The sequence below is a fragment of the Pecten maximus genome, chromosome 1, assembly GCF_902652985.1.
Source record: "Pecten maximus chromosome 1, xPecMax1.1, whole genome shotgun sequence".
In the NCBI taxonomy this organism is placed as follows: domain Eukaryota; kingdom Metazoa; phylum Mollusca; class Bivalvia; order Pectinida; family Pectinidae; genus Pecten; species Pecten maximus.
The window spans coordinates 53985717-54012218 of record NC_047015.1 but is presented as its reverse complement, the minus strand read 5'-3'; the positions used below and the strand labels follow the sequence as shown (position 1 = coordinate 54012218).

Below are 26502 nucleotides of genomic sequence, written 5' to 3'. Positions count from 1 at the left end.
TATCAATCATCGCTCAATCGTAACCAGGATAATTATGATTGTACTAGACACAAGTATTTCTCCTAGTGTCCCGATACCTCTGTGATAACCTTAAGTGAACCTATAAGAAACATCTAGACCTGACAACAGGCTTGGTATATATGGTTTTGTATTGTTTAACATCCTATCAACAGATCTGGTCAAACAAGAGGCCAAATGGGCTTGTATTGCTCACCTGGTTTTCTATCAAGAACACATTCATTGAAATGGACTTTAATAGCATTTATCTACACATTATGCCTCCCACGTTGTCATTTATTTCTGCCCCATGTTTTGTCTGTCCGTCAGATTGTTCGGACATATTTTCCAATTTTTGATCTTTAGATCTTAGTTAGAAAGTTGGTCTGGATCAGCTGATTTGGAACCTTGGAACTTACAAGCTATTCATTCCAGTGTTATACAAATACAGGATATTGTTAGTACTCTTGATAATTCAGAAATATCTTCGACACATTTGATCCCTGTGACATTGAATAATGTTCAAGGTTATTCATCTGAACATTCGATATAATTTGGTAACACTTAATCCCAGCATGCTACTGCCAGAAGATCGTAATCCTATGAATCTTCGTAAGAAATCACATTGAAAGAATTTATGCTTTTGACACCTGTGTGACCTTGTAAGTGTATCAAGGTCATTTATTTGAACAAACTTAAGTGATGGCTCAATATCTTGTAATGAAGAGGTTTAAAGATGTTAACTAACTTGACCTGTGAAAACTTGAAAGTGGGTCAAGGTCATGCAATTTACAAACTTGATAACTCTTACAAGTAACCTCTGCTTGCTACTGTTACTAAGCCTCTTGATTACCAAGAGGTTTTTTGAACAATTAAAGTTCCAGGAACCCTCAGACACAATATATGAGGGGTTTAAAAACAATGAAATGATTCAGAAGTAAGTGATATATAAGCATGGAATGGTCAAAAAAATATATTCATTGCAGTTGAAATTTCCTAATATTAGCATCACAAATCTATGACGGACATAACACCACAACATCAGCTCACATGTTCGTCAGGCGATCAGGATGAAATTACGCACCATTATCTAATAGTCTAGTAATTAATGAAATTAATGACAACAAAAATATCATAATTACATAATTGATAGTTATACAAAAATGTCTAAGTTTTGTATTTGCAAAAATAAATAATATCACAAAGACCGAAGTGAAAAAAAAGTTTTGCAATAACACTGTTAAAGCAATATCCTTGTTTTTATTGTCACTAATTTCTACAAACTTTTATAATTCATGAATTCATGAAAAAAAACCATTAAATACTGTTAAAATTATGTCTAACGATCATTAATCTTATAATTAGTTATTTGATAATTAATAATGTCTTCAAATTATTTAATTGCACAATATTTATGCTTTATTGTTAGTAAGTGCAGGTGTCTATTAAATTTTGAAAATTTATTTAAACAATAATCAAATGAAAAGGTTTGTTTGAAATCCAGTTCCATGGTAAGTTTCTGTTTTGAATTAATTATACGAAACAAAAATCACAGGAGAATTGACAGGCTAACATTTAAAATATTTACATACCAACGCAGTTTCTGTTTTTACTGAATACTACATGTAGTTTGCTGTATATACCCAGTAAATATAATTTGTAATGTTACATTTGATCCAGCAGTGTTTAGGCTTAAAACCAAGTAAAAAAGAAAATGTGACAAAATATCATCTTAAATTAAAATCATTAACAAGCGATATCTGTATACAAATTTCGTCGTTATTTGATAAATACCACATACATGTAGTGAGTTTGCGAGTTTATTAAATACACTTGCAAGAAACAGTCATTGTATTAATTTTTTTTTCTCCATTACGATGATATTTTTATGTAAGAGGCATTCCAGTCAAATATATATCCTATAGAAGGATTTCAGAAATCAAGAAATTCTATACAAGGTGGGAGTGACTTACGATAATGTACAGTTTGAATTAGATCACACCTTTCCTTGGTTCTTTTTTCAGAAACCTTGAATTCTCCTGTTGGGTAGATCTTTTACCGTAATGGCCTTACCCAGGCATTAGAAATAAATGTTTCTACATGTTCCAGAATGAAGCCATTAAATAAATGTCTTCTACATGCTTTCCATGTAATGAAGCCATCAGAAATTAAGCGATTCTTTAGCTTTGCCATGAACCGATTCGGCATTTATTCCCTCTTGGCTGCTCTGGGAGAAATCGGCAGGGGATTCTGGTTCAGAATCTGTGTTTTCCAGGCTGCCATCGAACACCTTGATAATGTACTCATACAAGGTGACATTCTTTTTCCTAAAGAACTTGCTCACCACATTCCTTTCATACTGATCTATCAGCACCATGATATTACCTGTTGAAACAAGTAAAATTTAGCATATTTATAGCAGCAATTTGGACATGAATTAAGAATGTATTGGCCTTGATAATCATGAAGATCTTTACCTATAAAACCACTTTGACCTTCAATATTAGTCTTGACCTCTGACAGCCATCTTGACCTCAGCTAGTTGCCTTGATCTCTAAAAGTCACCTTTATTTATGAAAAAATTTCTGACCACTGACAATTAGCTTGACATTTGTGTCACTTTGACCTCTTAAAATCACCTGACCTCTACTAATCACCTTGACCTCTGCAAATCATCCAGGCTTTTGTCAGCCATTCTTCTTACAATCATCTTGACCCCTGACAGTCACCTTGACCTCTGAATGACTTTGACCTCTTAATCACCTTGACCTCTGCAGTCACCTTGACCTCTGATATTCACTGATATCTAGTAGTCATCTTGACCTCTGTATGACTTTGACCTATTACAATCATCTTGACCTTTGACAGTCACCTGGAACTCTGAATGACTTTGACCTCTTACAATCATCATGACCTCTGACAGTCACCTTGACCTCTGTATGACTTTGACCTCTTACAATCAACTTGACCTCTGACACACATCTTAACCCCGAAAAGTCACCCATCCCTTTATGCTATGACACCTTGAGGTGTGAGTCACCTTGAACTATCACCTTGACCACTGAAAATCAGTAGACTGTGAAGAACTTTGCTTCGCAATTTATATAGAGCTCTAAAACATAATAAATATATTCAAGTTAATCCTTAAAATTTAATTTACCATGCATAATCCATGTGAAAATCTACTTTGATTGACAAACTTTTTTCTCTTGAAAATTATTACGCTGCTGTATCGGTCAATGAAAGCGATGTCACAAACGGCAGCGTCATTTTTTATGTTATGGGCTGATAATGTAAGACAAGCAAGATCAAAATAAACACTTATATAATTATATAGTTTCTAGTAAAAGCTTTAACTGAGAGCAGGGAAAATAAAGTAACATTTATATCGAGTCATATGAAGAGTATGTAAATACCATGTTATAGTGGTGGGTCCATTGTCGAAATAATAAAAAAAGTAGAAAAAAAAAAGATCATCGATGACGATTTTGATAAGGCAATTAAACGGTAATTTATGGAAGAGTTTATAAATCTTCAGCTTCACATATTTTTGTAATGTTACCAAACCAAGCAGTATTTGATCTTATATTTTACCGATACGTTTGTATATTCATTGGTTGATTAAGGATTAAGGAGATTTTAATATGTCAATAACAGTTATATGCTTTGTTTGTGTTCAGTATTAAAAATATTGATAACAAAGGCCAAGAGGTGTAATAAATGTACTTAAGATGCACATAAATTTTCTACCAAAGGGCAATTCTTTGCTAAATTTAGAAAATCAATTTCAATTGATAATTGATTAATTTCACATTTCCAAATATTGATTCTGAAAGTGAAGCTAATTACCATCACTACCATGCACAGACAATAGCCTCTCTCCTTTGTGTTGAGACTTACTAATTCCTATAGGATTGACTTTGGTTAGAGACTTACTAATTCCTATAGGATTGACTTTGGTTAGAGACTCACTAATTTCTATAGGATTGACTTTGGTCAGAGACTTACTAATTCCTATAAGATTGACTTTGGTTAGAGACTTACTAATTTCTATAGGATTGACTTTGTTTAGAGACTTACTGATTCCTATAGGATTGACTTTGGTTAGAGACTTACTAATTCCTAAATGATTGACTTTGTTTAGAGACTTACTAATTCCTATAGGATTGACTTTGGTTAGAGACTTACTGATTCCTATAGGATTGACTTTGGTTAGAGACTTACTAATTCCTATAGGATTGACTTTGGTTAGAGACTTTCTTATTTCTATAAGATCGACTTTGGTTAGAGACTTACTAATTCCTATAAGATTGACTTTGGTTAGAGACTTACTAATTTCTATAGGATTGACTTTGTTTAGAGACTTACTGATTCCTATAGGATTGACTTTGGTTAGAGACTTACTAATTCCTAAATGATTGACTTTGTTTAGAGACTTACTAATTCCTATAGGATTGACTTTGGTTAGAGACTCTCTAATTTCTATAGGATTGACTTTGGTCAGAGACTTACTGATTTCTATAGGATTGACTTTGGTCAGAGACTTACTAATTCCTACAGGGTTGACTTTGGTTAGAGACTTACTAATTCCTATAGGATTGACTTTGGTTAGAGACTCACTAATTTCTATAGGATTGACTTTGGTCAGAGACTTACTGATTCCTATAGGATTGACTTTGGTTAGAGACTCGCTAATTTCTATAGGATTGACTTTGGTTAGAGACTCACTAATTCCTATAGGATTGACTTTGGTTAGAGACTCACTAATTTCTATAGGATTGACTTTGGTTAGAGACTCACTAATTCCTATATGGTTGACTTTGCTTAGAGATTTACTAATTCCTATATGATTAACTTTGGTTAGAGACTTACTAATTCCTATTTTATTGACTTTGGTTAGAGACTTACTAATTCTTGTAGGATTGACTTTGGTTAGAGACTTACTAATTCCTATATGATTGACTTTGGTTAGAGACTTACTAATTCTTGTAGGATTGACTTTGGTTAGAGACTTACTAATTCCTATAGGATTGACTTTGGTTAGAGACTCGCTAATTTCTATAGGATTGACTTTGGTTAGAGACTCACTAATTCCTATAGGATTGACTTTGGTTAGAGACTCACTAATTTCTATAGGATTGACTTTGGTTAGAGACTCACTAATTCCTATATGGTTGACTTTGCTTAGAGATTTACTAATTCCTATATGATTAACTTTGGTTAGAGACTTACTAATTCCTATTTTATTGACTTTGGTTAGAGACTTACTAATTCTTGTAGGATTGACTTTGGTTAGACACTTACTAATTACTATATGATTGACTTTGGTTAGAGACTTTCTAATTCTTGTAGGATTGACTTTGGTTAGAGACTTACTAATTCCTATAGGATTGACTTTGGTTAGAGACTTACTAATTCCTATAGGATTAACTTTGGTTAGGTAGTCATGTATCCGGTACAGTTCGTCACGTAGAGCTTTGTCATCAAAAGTGAAGTAGCAAAGGTCGCGCTTTGCCTGTGATGCTGCCATCAGCTGGATAAGAGCTGCAACAGGAAAAAAAAAGTCAGTCACGCCCACAGCAACACTTGTCCAGTTATTTTTCGGCATAGCCGTATAATATTCTTTTGGCCCTGGATACAACACGGCAGGTGGCGTTACTGGTCAAGATGAAGATTGTGATTGGTCAATGTAGCGGAAAATGCTAAATGCAGAATGCAATTAAAAATGAAACAAAGTTAAGATTGAAGGCAAGCTGAATAAGAGGATGTATCTTTTCAAATGATGTATTGTTTAGATTATAATCCTGATTCAAATGCAGTCTTATTATCACCAAAAATGATTCAAACTGATATAATTTTGTTATCCGTGCTAAAACACATTAGTTCATTAATTTATTTCACCAGTAGTTTTACATTATAACCACCAGCATTAAAACTATGCCGTTTATCTTTTTAAAAGATATTTCTTGTGTTTCATTCTTATTTAACTTTTTTTTTTTTCAATTCAATAAAATATTTGCAAAAAAAGATCATTTTGTGTTTTACGATCATTTTTTTTTCTGCTTAGTTTACAGAGTTAACAAACTTAGCTTAACAATCTTTAAGTTTTGAAAAAGTCAACTTCAATATCAATAGCCTATTATGATATAAATATGTGTTTCGACAGCAAATCCCACCTTTGAGTTGCTTGTCCCCTCCGAAGGCGCCACATCCCCAGTTTCCCGTACAGACAGCGGATAGGTTCTTGACCTCTTTAACAGTGCGGATGCACGAAGCCACAATAGGCCTGATAAATAGAAACCCACCAAAATTGTTAAAGTAAGTCGTTCATACAATTCTTTCATCGTCTTAATTAGTCACTACCATATCTAAAATTATTTGTTTTTCTTTAACAATGATCATGAGAATGCACTTCGAGTTTGAATCTTCATGTTAAATTAACCTTTAAAAAATTCCCTTTTTTTCCCCCTCCTTCTCATCTCATCAAACCCTACATAGGGATCTTTTTAATGAAGTCTGACATGCATGACCAATTTTCATTGGAAAACTGTTAACGTAGTTACATATTGCAGGGTAATCATATTTTAGAGTTTTTCACACTCGAAGTATTTCACTAATTCATAATTGCATTAATTGTATTTTCTTGATGTTGTCTCTGTACCAATAACATTGACAATATCAATTCATCATGAAGTAATTCTGTCTTTATTGAGTCCCCCAGATCAACCATGTTTGCAGTATCAAGAATTTGATTTTAGTCTTCCTTGTCAAGATTTGTTCAATGAAAATCTGTTTATACCATTAAAGACAGATACAATAAATTTGGTAAAATCACTGAATGACAGAGGAGAGTTCCAAAGACTGATCAAAGGGAGATAAATCGTCTTCATGAGGATAAACTGAATTAATAGGGAAAATTAATTCTTATTAATCAAATTCCTTAAGACCTTCTTTCATCCTATGGAACATTAAATATGCTACCAGTGTTACCTATGAAAATTCTGTTAGGAAAGTGTAAGTTTTTCATTCTTCATAATCATTGTATATTTAACAATACCTTGTCAAGCTCCCGGACCACAGAGCTAGCTTTGAATTGGCGTGGATATCCATGGAAGATGAGGGCATCTATCGCCACCACATCGGTACACAGTCGTCCCCAGTCGTCTCTGTCGATATAAACACAGTGTCAGTATACAGACATTGTCACATAAAAGAGGGTGAAGGTCATTCAAAGGATGGTTAAGATGTACCGTATTTATCCTCCATTAAGCCACTGTATTTATCCTCAAATAAGCCCCCTCCCCTAGTGTAAAAGTGAAGTACCATATTTATCCTCAAATAAGCCCCCTTCCCTAGTGTTACAATTTAGTACTGTATTCTGAAAATACTGAAATATTTGGTTTATTTGGTTTGGTTTATTTTGTTTAACGTCCTATTAACAGCCAGGGTCATTTAAGGGTGTGCCAGGTTCTGGAGGTGGAGGAAATCCGGAGTAACCGGAGAAAAACCACTGGCCTACGGTCAGTACCTGGCAACTGCCCCACGTAGGTTTCGAACTCGCAACCCAGAGGTGGAAGCTAGTGATAAAGTGTTGGGACACCTTAACCGTTCGGCCACCGTGGCCCCTTACTGAAATAACTGTTACAAAATTTTACAAAATATTTACATAAAACATACATGGGGTAGATTTTTTTTTCTCCAAAATATTAAATTCAGGATTAATACTGAAAACTATCACCCATGGCATAATAACAAAATCCAAGGGTAGCAGTTACCTACCTTGGTGTTTTGTCCACATAGTCGCTTTTCCACCTGAATGTTTTGGCATAACCATCATAGTCACTGAAACGCTCACAACCTGTCAGAGATTCAAGCATCTTATTAACCTAGTTAAACTCTAAATTGATGCAATTTTACAAACCATGCATTTATTATAGGCATACAGCCTATGCCAAATGTATACAAAAATCAGTATATTTCATCAAAAGATCAAGCATGCCAATACTGTATCCAAACTTATAAACACCCTGAGAAATATGGGATGACTGAAATGCCTACAAAACTTTCAAAATATTCAAAACAAAGCTAGAATGTAAATCTTTTTTTTTTGTGTGGGTAGAATGCGACATTTTGACCAGAAAAATTACATACAGAGAGGTCTTATAAGGAGTAGGACGTACATTTGGTTGAATTTGGATATTCTTGTGATGACAAAATGTCAAATTTTATGATTAAAATGACTCCAAAGAAAAAAAACAAAGATAGAATTCAAAGTTTCTGTTTACTACCGATACATGTCATACACCTCTTCTTTTTCAGTTTTACCACAGTCACCGTAGACATAAAGTTTAGAAGCTGACGAGGCCTATAAAAAAAACCCATACCTTTCATGATGAGGCACTCGTTTTTTTCAAGACACTCCGTGATGAGGCGGGACACAATCATTTCTGGGCAGATGAGAAATCGGATTTCCTCTTGAACACACCCCTGTCCTAGGACGCCCCCTCCAAGGTACTTGTTAGCAAAGTCCACCTTCAACACAAGGTTTTAAACAAATCTCAAAATATCATAGAATTCGAGTCAGGAAGAGAGTAGTTCTAAAATAAGTTTGTAAAAAAACTCGCACAACTAAATTAGCCAATCAACTGCTGTTTCTCCTGATCCAAGTCCCAAACGAAAATGTTTTCTGAGTTTGAAGCTAATTTTGTTTATAGTATTAAAAATTAACATATGGAGTAGGTACTTCCTATATACGAGAATAAAGAGTAATGTCTTAAGCTTGAAAGACAAAAACATATAATCCTACTGAAAATAGAATGACTTATAACAACATGTGAAAAAAGGTGGGAACTCCCCAGGTGGGGGAAGAAAAACCCTGAAAAAAAATCATGAAATATATCATTATTTTCATCCAATCACTGTTTATGAATACAGCATACAATCTGCAATACTTTTTAACAAAACCTCAAAAGCCAAACATTTTAAGTCCAAATCATATTTAAATTCAATTAATTTACCGCTTTATCTAATCGAAGCACAACATTGAATGTTTGACTTTAAATGAATGTTCACACAAAATATCAGCATCTCATCACTTTTACAGTATATTGGAATGACTGACAATGTGTAACATAGATGATGGTGAATTTATCAAAAGGATATTGTGTAGCACTCAGTTATAGGGACCCGCAAAATGATAATGCTTTTATGCCTAGGTCAATATATCATTCTCAATTTCATAAAACCCCATATGGACCTCATTTCAAGTTCATAATTGGTAAATAACTTTTACTGTGTGGGGAAAATTAACGATTTAACAGAAAGTTTTACTGGAAAAAAGCCAAACATCCTACTTTGAAACCTAAATATTTCATTGGACACAAATTAAACTTTCCATTGTTAATGATTAAAACCAGACAATATCACCAGAAATTTGTATGAAAGACTGTATTTTTCAGGGCACATCATACCTGTAGCATGCCTATCCCATCATCCTCTATGGTGCCCTCCGCAGACACATGTAAACCCCGTAGAGACGTATCTAGTTTATTCCATTCCGGACATTTGTCCACGGTCTGTCGAACAAAAGTCACTGTACCTGTGGGAACTGAATAGAGAATTAGGAAAATGTAATAAGGTTATGACTAAACAATCAACTGATTCAGTGACAGTTTGTTTATTTGTTTGTTTGTATGATTGCTGGATTTATCGTCCCATGAACAGCCAGTGTAATTTTGAAACAGTGTCTGATCTTTGTAGTAGTTGGTGACTACCTCATTGAACAACAAATGGGATGACTGTCACATGCCATCAGCAGCAAAAAGGGTAAAGTATCGTGTCCATGGACACAACCACAACAGTACAGACTGGAAATATCGCCATAAAATATAGGTGGAAAAAATATAAAATTGCAGTCATAAAAAGGCCATGAAAAAATTGTGAAAATTATCATGAAAAAATACCTTGAATTTAAGCCATGAAATGTCAGGAATTTTATCATATTGGCCATGAAAATTACTTTTTCAAGGTCGTGATTATTCAGGCTATTCATGACCCTGAAATGATGTAATGATGGAATGTGTAGAGACTTCATCAAGATATTTTCACGAAATATTCATGGAATATTCCTCCAGTAGTACTCAGACCGGCCCTTTTCTCAGCTTCTAGAGAACGGACACAGGTAGAAAGTGTCAAGCCAAGCACCTCTGATCTTCTCCTGAGATTACGCGACCAGCGCTCTAATCGACTGAGTTATCACCGGCCCCTTTCAGTGACACACAACAGAAAGTGTCTTCAAGTTGATAAATGTGATAAATATGCTATAAATTTAGCCATACTTTTTGTAAATTTGACTAATAATTCTTGCTTTTGCAAAATATTTGACAGACAAAAACAATTTAGACAGCATACACATTTTTTTGGAAAAGGTAAAACATCAAATAAAATTTTTCAAGAATGATTACTTGCATATATTTCAAGAATAATTGGACCTCTCATTTTTTAGTATTTTGATAAACAAAGCCACTATCATTGAGATACCAATTAATAATATTTTCACAAAGAAAGATTCATGTTACCTGCTGCTAAGAAAATCGCAACACATAGAAATCCAAACCCTATGTACCTGGACAATATTGATTAGCCTGAGATCTGACAGGTACTATATCTTGGGGCCCACCAACTTGAAAGCTCTTTAATTAATCAAGGTTTCTGTACGATTGTTCTTCGATCTTTTTTCCAATCTTCTTCATTTTTTTTTTCTTTCACTTTTTTTTCAAAAATTTTGATTTTTTTTCTCGATAACTTTCATATTTTTCACCATTTTTCCGGAATTGTTTTTATATTTTTCACTATTTCTCGTGCTCCAGTTTTTCTCAAGAAATAGTGATAACAAGGATTTTTTACTTTCACTTTTTTTTCAATTTTAGTTTTTTCTCTCGATAATTTTTGTATTTTTTCACCATTTTTTCGAATTTTAAAAATATTTTTCACCATTTTTTCGGATTTTTTTTTTTCATTTTTCACTATTTCTTGTACTCCAGTTTTTGTCAAGAAATAGCAATAACAAGGATTTTTTACGGACAGACAACAAACGGACCATGGACCTCAGACGAAGGGCTATTTGAACAGTCCACAATCTGATGATAGTGGGTCAAACAGTTATATACCTGTGGTTGTGACTCGTCGAAAATAGTTCATAATGCACCTCAGTTTTTCCAATTTCACCTGGTTCGGCGCACCGTCAAACAAGCTGCAGACAACAAAATTAACATCAACTAAATTAAGATCAGGAATTTGTAAGTTTACTTTGAGGTGGGAAGATAAAATAGTAAAATAAACAGGGCATTGTATGTGATGAAAGTCCTTTTGCTCCTGCAAACATCAGTTGAGAGCAAAAAATAACTAATTTAATAATATTCTAAATATTCCCATACTTTCATGTTGTACAAAAGTTTTCAAAATCCATTTAATTATATGAAGTTCAAGGAAAACAAGAGCACTGCAGGGCAGAACAGTATACCTGTTGAATGCCATATATTGTTATATAATATCTTGTATTGAGATAAGATTTGCATCTTCTTAAGAGTGGCTATATGGCATGCTAAACTTCTCACTTTTTACTACAAAGTCAATATTTAATTTTCTGTCAGTTTGAGGAAAACAAGTATTCAAGTCTTCAACATCAAAAAGTGACCACAATAACTTTTAAAAAAATAATTGAATCAGAATTTTTTCGATGAAACAAAACTTGACTCTAATGCTTTCTAAGTTTCAAAGAAATTGGTCGAAAACATTGGAGGAAATCTCCAGACAAAAATCAAATACTGAAATAAACAAAGGGCATGTAATAATAACATTTCATAAATCGTTGAATCAAAATTCTTTTCAGGGAAACATACCAACATACCAAATTTATAAAGCATACTAAAATTCAAAGAAATCAGCACAAAAATGCAAGAGGAGATCTCCTGTTAAAAAGAATTGAATACTCAAATAAACAAAGGGAAATAACTTCTGCAAGAACAGTAGAATCAGAATTCTTTTTACGGAGACACAACTTCACATCATAATCATAATATATACAAAGTTTGAAAGAGATCGGTTGAAAAATGTATAAGGAAATTGCCTGACAAACCAAAGTTTATGACACACGGGCAGACGGCCAATGCCATACCATGATATTCAGTCAAATTTGAGGGTCTTATAAAAACAACAAACTTCATTCATTCTACAAAGCATTAATTGGAAATTTTAAACAAGACACTATATATACTAATCACTTTTGTTTGACTGCCTGGAAGCGCAACCAGAGTACCCAGATAAAACCCACAGGGTCAAGGAGATGACCCCATACCTTTTGAACAGAAAGGAATATCTACAAATTCAATAATATCAATACCTGTTAAAATTGATGGAAGGGTAGTTACTATACTCAGATGTCTTTTGTCTGGCATTTCTACGAGGAAAAGTACAAAAGAACGCATTCGCTAACAAACAGGAAAGTTGCTGTTGGCTGAAGGTGACACTTCGACTCTTTCCTTTCTTCAAAAGTGGTATCGGCTGAAATGTAAATATACCCAATTTAAAGTCAATGTTTTATGCTTCTATAAGGGATATTAATTTGAATGAAGTAAGCTTTTTTTAATTTCAAATGTCAATTTTGACCTTTTACCTTGATATGGGCATGAAATTAATCATTTAACTTTGACCACCAACTACCATAATTTAATCAGGTATAAAACTTGAGATTATGATCATACAGTGTTAATATATCTAACTAAATTGGTTAAGGTGTTCATGAAATAAGAATTTTGCATTTACAAACAATCTTCCATTTTTACTACAGTTCTTCGTACATGAAACCTTAGAACAAATTCATTGTTCTAAAAGTACGAGTTTTGGGAAATTTTAGGAAGTACAATGTAATTAATTTTAATGAAATACCTGGTAACCCTGAAATTGTTTCATTTGAAATTGAGGCAATATTGGTTCCACAAAAAATGTGTGGTCTCTTACCTGCGTACAAAGGTTCGGAAGGTTTAAAGCTAACGTAACCATTTCTTTTAATGTTTTGTTGAAAAAATGATTCCTCTCCTCCTTCTCAATTTCCTGCAAAATGAAGGAAAACAATGCTTCAACATGATATGTATACTACAAACATTCATTGTCTGGCCTAGTATTACGATTATTAAAACATTTTTTATTCAACTCTTTAATTCATGAATTTCTGACAGGGCCTTTTTCATTTTGGGAAGAAAATTGTCCAATTAGAATACAGTATTTGGAAATGAAAAATGCATCATTTTTACACCTCAAATTTTGAGCAAACCGTAAAAAATTGAACATCTTAAAAAAAAAGCAGTCTTTACACTTTACTGAAATAATATAATAAAAAAAAAATGAATACTTACTTCGCTGAAGAAATAATGAAGTGTTTTGAAGTCCCATCGATCTGAATACCTTGAATTATATGTTAGAATGACCTCCTGGAATAAAAAAAAAAAAAAAAATAAAAACATTTTTAAGGATGAAATGTTATATAATGCCAACCCTTGGAAGAGAATTCACCTTAAGTTCATGTTGCTTATGTTAAAATCGATTTAAAAATTTACTTGAAATTCTGTAACATTCGAAATGAAAGCATTATTGAACAAGAGACCCATTTAGTTACAAGGAAACCAAAATCTAACAGACTCACAGATGTTTCTCTATAATACAAAACAAAACTGACAAACCTCCAGTTCGTACGGGCCAGGGATGTCGCAAAGCAAGACTTCAGTGATCATATCCCATCGTCTCCGTACCGCCTGCTTTCCGTCCTATAAAACACAAATGAAAGAAAGAATTTATATCTTTTATCATATTTTTCCCAAAACAAAAACAACAGAAAGAATTTATTTCTTTGACCAAATTTTTCCAAAAACAAACAAAAATTGAAGACAAGTGAAGCAGAAATGAATTTGTTTATTTGTTGACAAATTGTTGTCTTTGAAGAAAAAGATTTGCTGCGCTAATCTACCCAGCTATGTAAATGGGTAACTCTGTGCAGGGAAATAATTTCAGTCGACAAGCAGCACCCCAAGTATTGGAATTTACAGTGCTTCCTCCTTAGATTCTACACATTTTTCTGTTTTTAAATTCTCACTGAAGATGTTAAAAAGTAAAAATTCTAATTGATATTCTTATTAAAATCTCCATAATTCTGAAAAATTAAATTGACAATTAGAAAGTCAGATTGTGACCTACATATGATTATACAACTCACAAATTACAGATTCTTTATTTGTTAAAAGAGTATATGAGAAATGAAATGATAACAGAATGAAGATCGGGTTGGTTTGGTTTTGTAATTTTTAATGTCACGTTACAAGTTATGGTCAAAGAACGCATGTGGTGAATGTTTGTGTGTTAGGATGCTGTGGATAATTTTATATTGTTAACCTCCTATCAACAGCTATGACGGTAAGGATGGCCTCTAATGTGTGTGAGATGCACGCAGTGATCATGAGTATGTTTGAGTTTTGAGAGCAGTGATTAACCCTTTCAAACCTAAGAAACTTTAGTGGACTCTGCAATTAATTCACCATTTGAAGTCCAATATGGTCAGTAGGGGTGAAAGGGTTAATCTATGATTTGGGGAATACTACCCATTATGAAATTTAAGGAAAAGGAAGGGTTGCAGTCTCTTAAATTATTCTTTAAACTTTAACATTACGGCTATTCTTTGCTATAATTCTTACATATTTCATCAAAAATTTGGGTGATTTCCCCTGCTTTGGAGAATTTTCCCATGTTTTATGGAATTTTTCTTGATGGGGAATTTGTTTTTATTCAAAGGGGAAAAACACCATCAGTGGGGAATACTACCTAATTTTGGTAGTAAAATTGGTCTAGATTAACGTCTGGGGAGGCTATGGTATGTTCATGGTTGGTTCCCTGAGATTACATGGAACCAACAAAAGTTCCAGCTGTTTGAAGAAATTGCAGACCCTGGAATCTAATAAGCCAACTTTATAGTGCTACCTCACTGAAGCATACTGCCAATAACACCCAGCAGGACACCCCACCTGGTCACATCATACTGACCAACTGAGGTTAACAATATATGTCCCCATCCTATGAATAAAACGGTGGCCGTCGCAAAAATAAAAATTGAAATCACCTACCTTGCCCCTGACTGGGTATTCATTGAAGTTTGAACACGGCATCCTCACATGTTCATTGTCCCAGCGATCCTTGAAGCTTGATGGGAAGGGATCTGGGGGCATACCACTGTACTGAAACTGTAAGATAAATATTGGAATGTCAAAACTTTGGCAAAAGTCTATTTTACTTATCTATATAGACAATTCTTTCAAATTACTAGAATAATATCAATGTTTCAAGTTACACTATTATAAACAGCAATACTACACCAGAATCAGTCATATTAAAGTTTACATCATTTGTCCAAGACATATTTTCAAAGGCGTACGCAGCTGCATTTACAAGGATTCTGAAGCCAAAATGTCTTAAATTAGTGTCAAGGGCAATTAACTCTTGCAAATTTTCCAATCATTCTTTCATATACATTTGTATATAATTTGCATTCACCATGCATATGCCAAGTTTCAATGAAATTAAATACACTGTGTAGGAGGAGTCAAGCTTACAAAATTTCTAGAACAGAAAATTTGTCAAGGGAAATAACTCTGGCAAATAGTTGTCAATTCATAACTTAACTTTATGTGATGACCTTCCCCTGTGTCAAGTTACAATGAAAACTTATACACAAAACACAAAGAAGAATGTGTGTATAAGGTTTTGTGAGCAGGCAGACAGACAGAAAAAATAATTTCTAGATTACCCATTACACATACTCACAAAAAAAACTTTTTGGGTACAAGTTTTTTGGGTACAACAAGTATTTTATTTCAGTTAACTAATTTTAAAACTTTTCATCAAACATCTGTTTTAGTTAAGGGTTTCTGGGAAGAAGTCACAAATGTAAATTGTTGACAGATGACACATTGACCATCAATGTCAAACAAAAGGCATTTTCCCAGAAGTCTAAAAATAAGTCAACTTCATCTCAGGTGACCTAAAAACCAATTTTTTAAACTTTCAAAATTTCCTTATTTTTCTGATTTGGACACAAGATTTTTAAACGGGAAATTGTTTAGAACAGGAAGCTGTGAATAACGTACTCTGCCACATATTTCCACAAAATCAACTGTGTATATATTTGTTTGCTTCCTTTTCTAAGTTACAGTACAATATGAGAATATACTGTATAACCTAAAGTACTTCCCTTGTTCCAATGGGCTGTATGTGTGATTGAATCAAAAAACATCCTCATACTTAAACCATCTAAAGTCACATCAGCTTGAAAACGAATTACTAGTATCACAACAAGAGGGCCTGTATCGCTCACCTGGATTTCATGAGATATGAAACAAGAATGATGATTAAGTATATTTGTCACTGGTATTGCTATGTCAATATATTATAGGCATTTTATATGGGTATGTGAGGTTTTTATGCCAAAAAATGCATTAATCCAGGAAATGAAACTGACTTTTGGCGCAACCCCATAGGGATGCTACGACACAAATGTGAGTGATATCCATGGCTTAGTTTCAGAAAAGAAGTTGTTTAAACCAATTGACCCCTTTTGACCCCGCCCTCTGCACCCCGGGGGTCAGTTCCTTCCTTTATAAAATTTTGAATCCTTACCCAAAAGGATGCTACCAGTCAAATATGAGCTGTTTCAGAAAAGAAGTTGTTCATATCAATTTAGCCAAATTGACCCCTTTTGGCCCCACCCCTCAGCCCCCTGGTGGGGTCAACCCTAAAATTTGTACAATTTTGAATCCCACCCCATGACCATGCTACCATACAAATGAGAGTGATATCCATTGCTTAGTTTCAGAGAAGAAGTTGTTTATATCAATTTAACCAAATTGACCCCTTTTGGCCCCGCCCCTCAGCCCCAAGGGGGTTGGCCCTGTCATTTGTTTAATTTTGAATCCCCACCCAATAGTGATGCTACCACGCAAATATGAGCAATATCTATTGCTCGGTTTCAGAGAAGAAGTCGTTTATATCACATTTGGCCACGCCCCTCAGGGCCCTGGGGGGTCAGTCCAATCATTTGTACAATTTTGAATCCCCACCCAATAGTGATGGTACCAGGCAAATACGAGCAATATCCATTGCTCAGTTGCAGAGAAGAAGTCGTTTATATCAATATAGCCCAATTGACCACATTTGGCCCCGCCCCTCAGGCCCCCAGGGGGTCAGCCCCATCATATGTACAATTATGAATCCCCACCCCATAGGGATGCTACCAGGCAAATATGAGCAATATCCATTGCTCAGTTTCAGAGAAAAAGTTGTTTATATCAATATAGCCCAATTGACCCCTCTTGGCCCCACCCTTCAGGCCCCCGTGGGGTCAGCCTCACCACTTGTACAATTTTGAGTCCCCTCCCAATAGTGATGCTACCAGGCAAATATGAGCAATATCCATTGCTCAGTTTCAGAGAAGAAGTCGTTTATATCAATATAGCCCAATTGACCACATTTGGCCCTGCCTCTCAGGCCCCCAGGGGGTCAGCCCCATCATATGTACAATTATGAATCCTCACCCCATAGTGATGCTACCAGGCAAATATGAGCGATATCCATTGCTCAGTTTCAGAGAAGAAGTTGTTTATATCAATATAGCCCAATTGACCCCTCTTGGCCCCGTCCCTCAGGCCCCCGTGGGGTCAGCCTCACCACTTGTACAATTTTGAGTCCCCTTCCACATAGTGATGCTACCAGGCAAATATGAGCAATATCCTCTGCTTGGTTTCAGAGAAGAAGTCGTTTATATTAATAGAGCCAAATTGACCCCTTTTGGCCCCGCCCCTCAGGCCCCCGTGGGGTCAGCCTCACCACTTGTACAATTTTGAGTCCCCTTCCACATAGTGATGCTACCAGGCAAATATGAGCAATATCCTCTGCTTGGTTTCAGAGAAGAAGTCGTTTATATTAATAGAGCCAAATTGACCCCTTTTGGCCCCGCCCCTCAGACCCCTGGGGGGTCAGCCTCATCATTTGTACAATTTTGAGTCCACACCCCATGGGATGCTTCTGACAAAATTTGGTCAAATTCTGATCAGTGGTTATGGAGAAGAAGTCAATTGTTGAAGGACGGACAGACGGCGGACGACAGACGACGGACGGACGGACGACGGATGCAATGGTATGACATAAGCTCACCTTGGTACTTCGGACCAGGTGAGCAAAAAATGACATTGAAATCCATTGAAATCTAAACTAAACGTGCTTTGAATATCTAGCTCCTGAAAACAAAAATTTGAAATTTTCCCTACGTCTACTGAATAAATGGTAGTTATTGTGTTATTTTGAAATTTGAACTATAATTGTATAATTTTTGAAATTACAACATTGTGCAATCTTTGTAGCATTAATCAATTACAAAAAGAAATATATATTTCCAAGTGTGTCATGAATTAGATGAGAAATCAAACCCATTAAAACATCATCAGCTTCAGAAGTTCCTCTGTAGTGTGTTGAATTAGGTTTTGTTTATTTTCTTTAATAGAAAAGTCCCTATTCAAGAATGGCTTCAAAGTTTAATACAGCAAAATTATAAAAAGATCAAAAATTTTGGAAAGCTTTCTTAGCAGCCAATATTTGTTGATAAATAGAAGGATGGACATGTGCACACACAATTGGAAAGATGTATGATGGATTGGATATATATTATTGAAAGTCTAGATTGACAGATAGGTGGGCAAACAAGACGGACAGACATACAGACACATGGACTCTAGACAGATGGATTGGAAGCACAAATATTAATAGTCTAGACGGAGAGAAGGACAGAAAAGACAGATGGACAGAGGCATAAACTCGGGACGGACAGAATGAAAGACGTACATTATAGATAGTCTAGATGGAGAGAAGGACAGATAAGACAGATTGACAGAGGCATATATATACTCAGGACAGACAGAATGATAGACACACATTATTGATAGTCTAGATGGAGAGAAGGACAGATAAGACAGATTGACAGAGGCATATATATACTCGGGACGGACAGAATGATAGACACACATTATTGATAGTCTAGATGGAGAGAAGGACAGATAAGACAGATTGACAGAGGCATATATATACTCAGGACAGACAAAATGATAGACACACATTATTGATAGTCTAGATGGAGAGAAGGACAGATAAGACAAATTGACAGAGGCATACACTCAGGACAGACAGAACGATAGACATACATTATAGATAGTCTAGATGGAGAGAAGAACAGATAAGACAGATGAGCAGAGGCATATACTCAGGACGGACAGAGTGACAGACATGCATTATACATAGTCTAGATAGAGAGAAGAACAGATAAGACAGATTGACAGAGGAAATGTGTTGACTTACAGGAACTTTGAATAAGACTGTGTGTGTGTTATTAGATGTGAGGGGCTGCAGTCTCTCCAAGCAGTTGGGACTCTTGTTTAGTTTGGCTATTGGTATCCCCTGGAAAACAAAAGACAAATTTTCATTCACTACTTTACTGGAAAAGTATTATAGCAACACTGTAAATGAAAAAATGTCTTTATTATACATTAACATTTATAATCATAATGTAAAAAAATCCACACAGAAAAAATGCACATATTAATATAAAATTTTAAAATTTCAAATTTATTTGTAGTAATTATACAGTTACCTAGGTACTCAAGTCTTTATATGTTAGACTTGTACAGGATTTTAAAGATTTTTTTTTTGAAGATTATGGGATGTACTGACTCTAATTGTGCAAAACCTAATACATTTCATTTCCCCTCCCTAATGTACATAATGAGAGTTAATGCCACTGAACACAAAGTCCTTTTTACATGAGTTATCCTCCACAATTAGTGTTTCCTCTCTATTGTTTAACAAATGAATTCTATTCAGAACTTTCCTCTCACTGACTTGACAAATACCACTTCCTCACCGACTAGAACCATGTAAGTTAGCACTGGAGCAACATCCCGTTTTAAGCCCTAATGAGCGATATCCCCGGAACACATGTTTAATCTTACAAAGTTATAGCTAATTACCTCCCCCTACCTGCTATTTATCTCCCCTGTTTGTTAGTTATCTCCCTTGTGTGTAAATTACCTCCCCTGTATATGAAATACCTCCCTATATGTCCATTTGCTACACAATATGTTTATTATCTCCCCTGTATGTTGATTATCTCCCCTGTATGTTATCTCCCGTGTGTTAATTATCTCCCCTGTATGTTGATTATCTACACTATGTTAATTATCTCCCCTGTACATTGAATACCTACCCTATATGTAAAATACCTCTCAGTATTTTAATTTGCTACCCAATATGTCTCCCATGCATGTTTATTACCTCCCCTGTATGTGAAATACCTGTAATGTATAGAAGTTGCTACTCGGTTTGTAAATCATCTCCCTTCTATGTTAATTTATACCCAGTATGTAATTATATCACCTGTATGTTAGTTACCTCCCCTGTATGTTAGTTACCTCCCCTGTATGTTAATAGCTTCCCCTGTATGTTAATTACCTCCCATGTATGTTCCCCTGTATGTTAGTTACCATCCCTGTATGTAAGTTACTTCCCTGTATGTTAGTTACTTCCCTTGTATGTTAATTACCTACCCTGTATGTTAGCTACCTCCCCTTTATGTTAATGACCTACCCTGTATGTTAGTTACCTACCCTGTATGCAAGTTACCTCCCCTGTATGTTAATTGCCTACCCTGTATGTTCGTTACCTCCCCTTTATGTTAATTACCTACCATGAACACACAGTCTTTTTTTCTCTCACTTGGTTTCCGTGTAGGAATATCAAGAATATGTTCTTCACTGTCCTGTCCAGATGGCTCTGAGCTGCAATTTATTCAACAGGAAGTTGTAAATTCTTTATTGCTAAAAATTTTCTTCAAAATTATTACACTTGTATGTCATTAAAGTTTTATACTCATGTTACACCTAGAATAGAAATGAACAAAGCAAAAATCCTGCAATAAGCTCAGTGGCTCAACTAATAATCTCTCACTCTAAGTCTGGGAGGGATTATTCCAGGAGAATGAAATTATCTGTGATGTATTCGAAATTTTAACACATTTGACCTTTGTGACCTTGAAAGTAAGACAAGGTCATTCCCTTAAACAATTTTGCTAGTCGTCCATCCCAACATGCTACTGACCCAATATCCAATCCTTGACCTCTTGTTAAATGAAAGTTGTTAAAATATTTTAACATATTTGACCCCTATAACAATTTAGAAAGGTCAAGGCCATTCTTTTAAACAAACCTTGTAGCCTTTCATCCCAGTATGCTTCTGCCCAATACCGTGACCTTGGGTGACTTCATTATTGTTTAATACAAATATATTTCTAAAATGAATTAAAGAAAAACCATAGACTTACTCTGAGAACAGAAGCGGAGAATCACAATCCATTGGAACCGTCTCAGCTTCGTTCTTTTCCCCATGAATGGCAGCCGCAACAGAGGATGAACCTGTCAATATACAAAATACATGATAACTACCAACAACAATAAACGCCTCATCATTGACACCAACCTTTAGTAATCTTATATAGCCTTCAAAACCTTGAATGAATTCAAGTATTTTTTTAAATTATCACTGAATAAAACATCCCTCTATCGCAATTTTCCTATCTTAATGTATTAAAACGTGATATTTTAATAATATTTTCATTCTTTCAGTTTTCCATATTTTTTTTTTATTTAAAAATTTCAATTTTTATCAAGGGAATGAAATATCAGTTTATTTCAGGTTTTAACAGGTCATGATAAGTCCAATAAAAAAGTTTATCTTGACATGTGATTAGTCCATTGTGATACAATAAAAATATACCTTGAAATGAAACTGATCCTTTGTGATTGCTAACAGATGATGTTCCCGCATGACTGGTTCCCGCATGACTGGTTCCCATATGACTTGTTCCTGCATGACTTGTTCCACTATTACTGGCTTCCGCATGACTGGTTCCCAAATGATAAAGATATACAATTTGAATTTACAAACAGGAGAGTGGAAATGATAATTTCCAATGATATGGGATTTGTTCCATTTGTAATGAAATTTCAAAATGAAGTTCAGCAACTTTTGTTGAAATATGAGAACGATATACCGTCCACGTTTATGGGGAAAAAAATCTCAAACAGCTATGTGCAATTTGATATTACTCAGCAGAGATTTTCCTACAAGTTTTCAACTGGGTCCAGGGTCCATTGAATTGGGAACTTCTAAGCGACAAAATGTGATTTGGGAAAAACAAAAAATAGCGAATTTCAGATAAATTTCAGTTTTTCTTTGAAAATATTGCCTTTAATTTTTCAAAATTGCCTAATATAGGTCTTTTTATATAAAACATACTTAATCATTCAAAAGAGACTTCAAATTGGGAATTTTTCAGTGGCAAATTGGGAATTTTCAGAAGATTTTTTTAGAGTAATGGGTCCTTTTAACGAACCCTATTTCTATTAAAGGAAAATCTCTGACTTAATATCGAATCAACTAGATTTTACTACAATTTCATATCAAGTTTTGAAAGGCTCTTGATCCAGATTTATGAAGGGAGTTTTGATGAACCCTTCCAGAACACGTGGTTTTTTAATTCTATTTATATAAAAAAAAAAAAAAGCTTACCTTGTCGTCTGCTGATTGCCTCCAGACAGAGTCTTGGTCAAAGGAAGTTTAACACTAACTATAGGTTTTGCTGGATTGTTAGCTTTTCCATCAGCCATTTTTCCCTTGCGTGTTTTGGTATCCGGTTGATCTGTGAATCAAATTTGATTTGCAGATATTAAACTAGATTATTTTATATTTCCCAGTAGCATTACTCATGTGAAACCTGAATGTTTTGGTTTCAGAAATGTGTAACTATTTCAAATGTATTGGGTTCAGGAACCAGAACTTTTTCAAGTTCAGATCACATAATCATAACTTTTTAATTTACAGTTTTTCTGTATCATCTAGGCTTTTATCATTTTTGTTTATTACATCCATTATCTATTTAAAGCTCTCGTCTGAAGAAGCAACAAGTAATAAGTTTCATACCAATAAATCATAATTTAAATAATGTAAACTTGTTTGTGTAACTTATATTCTATAAACATAAGTTACAAAAAACAAGTTTACATTATTTAAACACAAAGAAATATCAAATGTATTCCCATATATAAATCCCATCTAAATATCATTGCTTGTGTATATATGTTTAATTAAAAACTTTGCATCAAAATATATATCAGATAAAGAAATACAATATACTGTACCTTGGTCACATTTGTTTTTTTTAAAGAAATCTAAAATGGTTTTCTTTCTCTTTGCAGGTGGCTCACTCATTCTACGAATGTAGAATCTGCAAAACAAGAAACATTATATTATTTCACGAGTGAAATTTTTTTGTAATAAGTCAAATCATACCATCTCTAGAACACTTATGCAATAGATTTTATAATAAGGTTTGTGATAGTTATTTGAAAGAATTCCATATCGTGACAGAATGTCAGTTGATTTAGATACTCTAAATGAATTTAATTTGAACGCATTCAAATTTTAGCGCAAATCCATATTAAAACAGATAAGCGGTATGATGAATTAGCACACCAAGAATGATTGCCATAGAAACCAATGTAGACAAACAATAATTGGCACAATCTTAATTAATCGGAATGCTTCCAGCCAAAAATGTTAAAATAAGATTACTGCTAAAATATGTACATTTACAGTAACTGGAAATTTGGACTATGGTCAGCTGAGCATGCATGCATATGATGGTCAAAACATTTGTATGGTACACAATAATTGATGACACACTGATCATGAAAGCTACACATACACAAGAACTGATGACACATTGAAAGGTACACAAGAATTGATGATACATTTGATACTACTGTACACAAGATCTGATATGATTTCAGTTTTTGAAAGATACACACGAGATGATGACATATTTGATAAGTACAAAAGTATTGGTGAAACCTGTGACAGACATTCATGTACACAAGAAATGATGATACACTTTACAATTTAAAATGAACAACAGAGTTAATTACACATTTAATACCGGTAGGTACAAAAGCGCATACAAAGTTAAATGTAAAGAAGCATTCAAGACAAACGAAATAAAAGATAAACTTTTTTATACTGATCTTAGCAGATTACCTCCAAGCCAGATTGTCATACAATGATTTCAATTCTAGGAACTGGTCCCTAGACTAGGTTCACAGTAACTTCACCGCAAAGATTCATGCTTCAATAGCTGATAGTTGGAAAACTGGAAAACAAATAACATAATGTCATACACATACATGTGTATTTGTACATGTTTTCACTGTTCAGAGTATACATCTGTACTGGAAACAATTACAGAATTCAAAATTATTTTTTTTAGCAAATCACTCATGTCCTGTTGAATAAAGATGAAGTTGACCAAAAGCTGATAAAATTGAAATTATTTTTTCACTGCTGATCCTAGTGACCTATTACAGATTTGGTGTCACTGACCAACCGAAGTCTAATTAAAGCTTTTGGATATTGAGAGACTTCCTAAGCTGGAGCCAAAGAAGATTGGATGTAGTTGTTTTCACATGGGTGAATGGCCATAATAATGGGTAGTAGAATTTAAACAGGACAGTATAATTGAGGTCATTGATTACATTGTAGCTCAGATAAAGCTTAAGCTGACGACAGAGTGAGGTTGCTACATGTAGTTCAAAACCTATCTTTGGTGCGACATATTTTCATTTCAAATACTACTTCCAACTAAAGTACAGTACTAATACTCCTCAACATGATATAGGTAAAGACCTGTAAATATTGGAATTATTTAATAAAGATTGATGATTATAAGCATTTACTAGAGAGCAATATGATGACTCTTGACCCATATTGTGTGTCTGTCAGTTTTCTTGTTTAGTATTTAACATTCCTGTGACATCAAAATTCATAGAAAATATAGATACCTTGAGATACATCACAGCAATTTGAGTAAATAAAGGAACAAAATAAAGTACATTTGCTAATTAACTTAAAATAAATTATACAGTATAAGAGAGCGCAGCTCGAACGGGCGAAGCCCGTTCGTGTAGCGAACTTAATGGTAGAGATGTCTCGGAAACCCCCCCCTTTTCCCCCCAATATACTTAGAGTTCAAAAACTATCTCAGTAACCGGAAACAGGAAGTCACGACAAGATCCAGTGTTGCGCAAGACTGTATTCAAAGTCACATTCTCGGGAGATTACAAAATATCAAGATTTTAAAAATATGCAAATGTTTGACTTCACACTAGTTAGAATTTGTTAATAAAATTTATCACGAACAAGTTCTTAATTTTTTATATTCAAAACGTAACGGTATAATTTTCAACGAAAATATTTCCGGTGTTTTACGAGTGCAGCTCCGGTCCGTTCGAGTTGCATACAAGTTTACCAAATATAGCACATAAAATAAAGAGGACTTCCAAATTTTTTTGTTGTCGTCTGCGAGATCTGCTGTCCCGTCACCTTGTCATCGCTTAATCAGTCTATTTTAAGACTTATTCTACATGTACGATTAGTTTTTGTAGTAAGTTATCTAAATCATAATTCTTGTTGATATATACTTTATTACAAACCAGTGTATAGATCTGTTGGCAATATATTCATTTTGTAACGTGGGATTTACTATTCTAGTACACTAGATTATGTGTGCTTGTTTCTCGAATTCCATGGGCACCGGGATTGCTGCGCTCTCACATAGGCCAATGCTAAAATTATATTACATCTTTGCCTGTCAGTTTTTTAATGTGTTAATCTTAACAATATTTCAATTTGAAAGATATGTAAGCAAATTCTGATACATCACAGTAAATTAAGGAACAAAATAAAGTACATTTGCTTATTCAACTTAGCATAAATTAACGTTATATTACATATTTGCCTGCCAGTCTTTTTTTTCAAATTTGTCAATCTTAACAACATTTCGACTTGAAAGAAATGTTAGTAATTTCTGTATACAGTGTATCTTGAAAACGTGCTTACAATTTGAACTGACACACTCAAAAAGGCTGTAAGCGATTTATACATCGCTAAGCGAAAATGAAAGTAGGTCCAAATTTTCTTTATCGTCCTGTAGTTTCGATTTCCGCATCAACATTAAATATATCGCAAATTAGGCATACTCAAAATGTCTTACTGTATGTTAATCAAGCTTTCGTCAAATGTATACATACTAATCACGTCGTTGCTTTGCTTGCCGGCTACTGACAAAGCGTTTTCCTAATCCGAATTACACTTGTTTACTGTAGCTGCCATCTTTGTTGGTGATAGCCTTAAAACAAACAAAACAAATACCATTTTTTCAAAACCTGTACATATATCATATGTTCATTATAATTTTCTGGTTAATTATAAATACAAATGGTATTCGTATAGTTTACGTTAATTTATATGCTAAAT

General features: G+C 34.2%; 1 protein-coding gene across 1 annotated transcript; it reads right to left on the bottom strand.

Moving 5' to 3' along the window:
- Positions 1–370: 370 nt before the first annotated feature.
- LOC117338004 (poly(ADP-ribose) glycohydrolase-like) lies at positions 371–26363 on the bottom strand. The gene is given in 22 exon segments (XM_033899167.1): positions 371–2382; positions 5410–5541; positions 6174–6253; positions 6255–6283; positions 7055–7163; positions 7777–7855; positions 8382–8529; positions 9468–9604; positions 11166–11248; positions 12398–12558; positions 13015–13107; positions 13410–13484; positions 13734–13817; positions 15165–15281; positions 19441–19539; positions 20825–20915; positions 21458–21548; positions 21910–22037; positions 22705–22834; positions 23334–23419; positions 24229–24340; positions 26277–26363. Coding segments are annotated over 20 exon segments (2160 nt in total). The 5' UTR covers positions 23404–23419; positions 24229–24340; positions 26277–26363; the 3' UTR covers positions 371–2158.
- Between the last annotated feature and the right edge of the window lie 139 nt (positions 26364–26502).